Source organism: Lonchura striata, chromosome 5 (genome assembly GCF_050655825.1).
Source record: "Lonchura striata isolate lonStrDom1 chromosome 5, ASM5065582v1, whole genome shotgun sequence".
NCBI classification, from domain to species: domain Eukaryota; kingdom Metazoa; phylum Chordata; class Aves; order Passeriformes; family Estrildidae; genus Lonchura; species Lonchura striata.
This window is the reverse complement of record NC_140707.1, coordinates 7,905,786-7,912,482: the sequence shown is the minus strand read 5'-3', so window position 1 is coordinate 7,912,482 and position 6,697 is coordinate 7,905,786. Positions and strand designations below refer to the sequence as shown.

At 62.1% G+C, this 6,697-nt stretch overlaps 1 protein-coding gene across 1 annotated transcript; it reads left to right on the top strand.

Moving 5' to 3' along the window:
- The first annotated feature begins 405 nt into the window (after positions 1-405).
- On the top strand, positions 406-6,445 carry LOC144246553 (tapasin-like). The gene is made up of 7 exons (XM_077784463.2): positions 406-433; positions 1,565-1,750; positions 2,534-2,758; positions 3,596-3,834; positions 4,301-4,430; positions 4,631-4,969; positions 5,723-6,445. The coding sequence occupies exons 1-7, from the start codon at positions 406-408 to the stop codon at positions 5,821-5,823; spliced, it is 1,248 nt and encodes a 415-aa protein (XP_077640589.2). The 3' UTR covers positions 5,824-6,445.
- The last annotated feature ends 252 nt before the right edge of the window (positions 6,446-6,697 follow it).

Here is a 6,697-nt window from a genome sequence, read left to right as displayed (position 1 = left end):
GCCTTAAATGCAGCTTTCCCCACGGCTCCCTGCTCCCAGCTGCACCTCCTCCCCCGGCAGGGCAGGAGACAGGGAATGGGGCCATGCTCAGCTCATCCCCCGGGGCTTCTCCCTCTGCTCAGGGACAGGAGTCGTTCCCTGCTGCACCCTGCGCTCTCTCCCGGCCGAGACTTCTCCAGGAACTTCTCGGAGCGGAGTCCATCCCCTGGGCACAGCCCCCTCCGAGTGCTGCAGCGTGGGTCACTGTGCCACGGGCTCAGTCCTGCCAGGGTCCCTGAGGAGAATTTTGGGGTTTGGGGCGTGGCCGGAGCCCCCGGGGGGAATTTTGTGGCGGTTTTGGGGATTTGTGGCGGTTTTGGGGATTTGGGGCGGGTTTGGGGCGGGGCCAGAGCGAAAGCGAAAGCGATGGCGGGAGCGCGGCTGGCGCTGGCGGGTGAGGAAGGGGCGAAAAACCCCAAAAATCGGGATCCCAAATCCGCCCCGACCCCAAATCCCGGCGGATCCAAGCCCCGCCCCCCCCCCTCAACCCCAAATCCTGGGAAATCCCCTCAAATTTCGGAAAACCTCAAAAATCCATAACCCCAAAAATCGGAACCCCCAAATTCGGGACATTCCCGGAACCGGGACCCCCAAAATTCCCCACTCAAAACTTCCCAAATTCCTGCACTCCCCCCCCCCACCAAAAAAAAAAAACCCTGCCTCAAATCTCCCCGGGGACCCCAAAATCTTCCCCAAGACCCCCCCCAGCACCCCCAAATCCTTCAAAGACCCCCCAAATCCTGTCCAGGACCCCTTTGCGACCCCCCAAAATCCCCCAGGAACCCCCCAAAGTCCCCCAGGAGCCCCCAGATCCCCCTATACCCCACCCCGGCACCCCCAGATCCCTTCTCGGACCCCCCCCAGGACCCTTCAAAATCCCCCAGGACCTGCCGAATTCCCCCCAACCCCCCCCCAAGGCCCCCCAGGTCCCCTTGGACCGCCCGAAATCCCCCAGGACTCCCGAATTTCCCCCAGACCCCCCCAGGACTCCCCTAAATCCCCCCAAGGACCCCCCGGATCTTCCTCAAATCTCCCGAAGCCCTCTTGAAATCCCCCAGGACCCCCCAAACCCCCTCGGGACCCCCTAAACCACTCCGGACCCCCCCTGGATCCCCCCAAATCCCCCACGACCTCCCTAATCTCCCCCAAAACTCCCCCAGGACCTCCCAAAACCTGTTCAGGACCACCTAAACGCCCCCCAGGACCCCCACAACCACCCCAGGACCCCCCCAGATCCCCCCCAGGCTCCCCCGAAATGCCCCCTAAGACGCCCCCAAATCTCTCCAGGAGCCCCCAGAGCCCCCCCTGGATTCCGAAAGCCCCCTAGAACCTTCCCAAATTCCGCCAAACTCCCCTCAAATGCCCCCGAAACGCTCCCAGAACCCCCCAGGACCCCCCAAAACCCCTCTTTGTCCACCCAAGACCCCCAAAATCCCCCCCAAATTCCCCCAGACCCCCTAGGACCCCCCACATCCCCTCTTTGCCCCCTCAAGCCCCCCCCAGCCCCATATTTTTGCCCCCCCAGGGCTGTTCCTGGCCTGGGGGGGGGTGGCGCTTTTTGGGGACCCCCCCCCCGCCCTGCGCTGCCCCCTGCTGGACGAGCGCGGCGCCCCCTCCCCCCGCGGGGCCCTGCTCCGGCTTCTGGGGGGTCCCGAGGCCCCCCCGGCCCCCGGCCCCCCGCGGGACCCCCAGAACGCCTTCGATGTCATCGGTGCGAGACCCCCCAGTTGAGGGGGACCCCCGCGGTTCTGGGGGGGGGCGGGAAAGGCTTCTGGGGGGTCCTGGGGGGGTTCGGGAGTGATTTTGGGGGGTCCTGGGGGGGGTTGGGGGCAATTTTGGGGGGTTTTGGGGGCGATTTTGAGGGCGATTTTTTGGGGTTTTGGGGGCGATTTTGAGGGGTTTTGGGGGCTTTTAGGGGTTTTTCTGGGGGGGTTCAGGGGCGGTTTTCAGGGGATTTTGGGGGGTTTTTGGGGGCGATTTTTGAGGGCAATTTTGGGGGGCTTCTTGGGGTGTTCTGTGGATGTTTTGGGGGCATTTTTGGCGGATTCTAGAGGGTTTTGGGGGCATTTTTTTGGGTTGTTTTGGGGTGACTCCTGGAGGGTTTTAAGGGAATTTTGGGGGAAATTTTTGGTGTTTTTTTGTGGGGTCCTGGGGGGGGGTTGGGGGTGATTTTTGGGGGTTTTGGGGGGATTTTGGGTGGATTTGCTGTGATTTTGGAGTGCAGCTCACCCCCTGCTCTTTCCCTTTTCCTGCAGTCCCCTGGGGGGTGCTGAGGGGATTTTGGGGGTATTTGATGGAATTTTGGGGGTATTTGATGGAATTTTGGGGGTATTTGATGGGATTTTGGGGTGCAGCTCACCCCCTGCTCTTTTCCTTTTCCTGCAGTCCCCTGGGGGGTGCTGAGGGGAGTTTGGGGGGATTTGATGGAATTTTGGGGGTGTTTGGTGGGATTTTGGGGTGCAGCTCACCCCCTGCTCTTTCCCTTTCCCTGCAGACCCCTTGGGGGTGCTGGGGGAATTTTGGGGTCCCTCCCGGCAGCCCCCCCGGTGCGAGCTCAGCCCCACGGCGCCGCTGCTGCCACCCCCGGGGACGTCCCCGGGGTCCCCGCAGTGCCACCCCGGGCTGGGGACGCGCTGGTGGCTCCTGGCCCTGGGGACACCCGAGGGGGAGGGGACGGCGCTGCTGCAGCAGCGGGGAGGAGACCCGCCGCTCCTCAACGGTGAGGGGACACCGGGGACAGCTCTGTGTGTCACCTGTGTCACTGTCACCTGTGTGTGGCACCTGGTCACCTGTGTCATTGTCACCTGTGTGTGGCACCTGTGTGTCACTGTCACTTCTGTGTCACCTGTGTTTGCCAGCTCTGTGTTTGTCACCTCTGTGTCTGCCACCCCACGGCTCCAAACGTCCCCGGTGTCACCCCATGTTCCCCATGCCAATATCCCAATGTCCCCATTGTCCTCACATGCACAACATCACCCCACTGTCCTGATGCCCCCACACTGTCCCCATGTCCCCGATGTCCCTGATGTCCCCAATGTCCACCCATTATCCCCAATGTCTCTGATGTCCCCGATGTCCCCCCACTGGGGGACAATGGGGACAATGGGGGGACATCAGGGGCATCGGGGACATTTCCCCAATGTCCCGGATGCTACTGATGTCCCCGATGTCCCCCTATTGTCCCCATTATCCCACACATCTCCATTGTCCCCTTGTCCCCGATGTCCCCCCATTGTCCTCATGTCCCCCATTATCCCCATGTCCCCGGTGTCCCTAGTGTCCCCAGTGTCCCCCCGCCGGTGATGCCCTGCCCCACCCCGCAGTGTCCCTGATATCCCCCCATATCCCCGGTGTCCCCGATGTCCCTAGTGTCCCCACACATCCCCGATGTCCCTGATGTCCCCACACATCCCCGATGTCCCCAGTGTCCCCGATGTCCCCGCACCCCATGACTACCCTGTCCCGCCCCACAATGTCTCTGACATCCCCCCACATCCCCGATGTCCCCAGTGTCCCCGATGTCCCCACACCCCTGACGCCCTGTCCCACCCCTCAGTGTCCCTGTTAGTGTCCACGCAGACGCCGCAGACGCGGGCGCTGCTGGGGGCGCCGGGGCAGCTGCACTGCGCCTTCGCGCCCCCGGCCGAGCCCTTCACGCTGCAGTGGCTGCGGCACCGCCACGGCGCCACGCGGCGCCTGCTGGCCTTCGACTCAGCCGCCGCCCGCCGCACCGAGGCCGCGCCGGGGGTGCTGCTGTTCCTGGGGGGCCACGGGAGCCCCCCCGGCACCGCACAGGTGAGGGGAGGGGAGGGGCTGCGGGGACAGCGGGGGGCGCCACCGAGCGGGGGGTGTCGGGTGCTCCCGGCCACCTCTTGGCCACTATGGGGCGCCACTGGGCAGCCTCGGTCCTCCCGGCCGCTAGGGGGCGCTGGGGGCATGAAACCGCTTTTGTCATCCTGGCCACCAGGGGGCGCCGCTGGCACTGGAAAGCCTCGGTCCTCCCGGCCGCTAGGGGGCACTGCGGGCATTGAACAGTTTTTGGAAAGTTTTGGGAGCATTTTTCAGGGAAAATTTTTGGGAAGTCCTGGGGGGGTTCGGTGAGTGATTTTGGGGGGTTTTGTTGTGGGGGGGCTTGGAAGCATTTTTTGTGTTTAGGGGGGTTGTTTTTGGGGGCATTTTTTGGGGGTTTTTGGGCACGGCCATGGTCCTCCCGGTCACCGGGGGGCGCCGCTGAGGCCGAACGTTTCCTCGGTCCTCCCAGCCGCCGGGGGGCGCCAGGGAGGTGTTGCTGCAGCTGCCGCCGCTCTCGGTGTCGGACGACGGCGCCTTCGTCTGCTCCATGAGCACGCCCCGCGGGCAGGTGCAGCAGGTGCTGCGGCTGCACGTGATTGGTCAGTGCCGGGAATGGGCGGGGCCGGGGCTCCCAGTATGTCCCAGCCCCTCCCAGTACTTCCCAGTTCCCTCCCAGTATGTCCCAGTCTTCTCCCAGTATGTCCCAGTTCCCTCCCAGTTCCCTCCCAGTCCCTCCCAGTTCCTTCCCAGTCCCTCCCAGTCCCTCCCAGTATCCCCAGCTCACTGTCTCGTGTCCCAGCCCCTCCCCGGGTGTCCCTGCTGCCGTCCCGGCTGTCCCCGGGGCTCCCGGCCGAGCTGCGCTGCGACGCCGTCGGCTTCTTCCCGCTGGACGTGGAGATCCGCTGGGAACACCGCGCCCACGGACACACCCGGCCACGCCTGGGGGACACCTCTGGGGACAGCCCGGTGACCACCCTGGGGCCCAGCTGGAGCTCCGGGCACCGGCGCGCGGCCGACGGCACCTTCAGCCGCAGCGCGGGGCTGCGCGTGGCTGCGGCAGTGCCGGGGGACAGCTACAGCTGCCTGGTGACACACGCGGCGTGGGACACCCCACACCGGGTCACTGTGGTGGTGGCAGGTGAGGGACACCTGAGGACACACCTGGGGACATCAGGGATGGGGTTTGGGGACACCTGGGGACATCAGGGACAGGGTTTGGGCACAGCTGGGCATATTGGGGACATCAGGGACAGGGTTTTTGGACACCTGAGGACATCAGGGATGGAGTTTGGGAGACTTGAAAACATCAGGGATGCGGTTGGGGACAACTGGGGACATCAGGGATGGGGTGTGGAGGGTCTTGGGACACCAGGACTGGGGTTGGGGACACCTGGGATGGGGTTGGGGACATCAGGAATGGTGTTGGGGACATTGAGGATAGAGTTGGGAACACCAGGATGGGGTTGGGGACATCAGGAGTGGGGTTGGGGACACTTGGGGACATTAGGAACGGGGTTTGGAGGGTCTTGGGACACCAGGGATGCCTGGGGACACTGGGGACAGGGTTGGGGACACCTGGGATGGAGTTGTGGACACTGGGGACAGGGTTGGAGACACCTGGGAAGGGGTTGGGGATATCTGGGACAGGGTTGGGGGCACCTGGGATGGGGTTGGGGATACTGGGGACAGGGTCGGGGACACAGGCATGGAGATAGGGACAGCTGGGATGGGGTTGGGGACACTGGGGACAGGGCTGGGATCTCCTAAGGGACATCAAGAGCGAGCTGGGGACATTGCGGGGTGGCCGGTGCCACCAGGACGGGCTCGGTGCCACCCAGGGGTGTTGGTGTCACCTGGGGGTGTCAGTGATGTGTCCCCAATGTCCCCACAGGTGCCACCATGCCCAGCGTGGAGGACATGGCGGGGATGGCCCTGGTGGCCTTCGTCATCGAGGGGCTCAGCCTGCGCCTGTGGCCCTCGGCGGGGAGGTGACACCGGTGTCCCCAATGTCCCCGGTGTCCCCCTTCATCTCCATGTCCCCATGTCCCAGGTGTCCCCAATGTCCCAATGTGTCCCCTCCTCTTCTCTCTCACTCCAGGGGGGCTCTTCATGTGACAGCTCCAATGTCCCCAAACCCCCAAAAATGTCCCCAACCCCCCCCAAAAATGTCCCCAACCACAAATGTCCCCAAGCTCCCCAAACTTCCCCAATGTCCCCAAATGTCCCCAATGTCTCAATGTCCCCAAATGTTCCCAAATGTCCCCAGTGTCTCAAAGTCCCCCCATTGTCCCCAAGATGTCCCCAAACATTTCCAGAATAAACGGGGGGGTGGGGGGGGGTGACATCCCCCACAAACCGATGCATCCTGAGTGGGGATTGGGGACATTTGGGAACATCTGCGGACATTTCTGGAGATTTTGGGATGTTGGGGAGTTTGGGGACATTTAGGGAGGTTTGGGGACATTTGGGAACATTTGGGGACATTGGGGGCACCGGGGGGGTTGGTGACACTTGGGGAGTTTGTTCCAGTTTGGATTTTAAGGTTCTTTTTTAAAGCATTGATTAAAAAACCCAAAGCACGAATTTAAAGTCATTAAAGAACCAATTACCCAGCTCCAATTGTTCACTGAATTTTTTTAAAAAAGCAATTTTAAAAAAGTTCTGTTTCCCATTTTAATGATTTTTCAGCAAATCTTCATTTTTGTCATGGGAGAGAGAAGGGCAAAAAAAGGAGAAAAAAATGGGGAAAAAAAGGAAAAAAAAGGAGATTTCCATTCCCATTGTTCCTTCATCTCCACACATCCAAATCAAGAGCAGGGAGTTATCAATAATCAATAGAAGGGAGTTATAAATAATCAATAGCAGA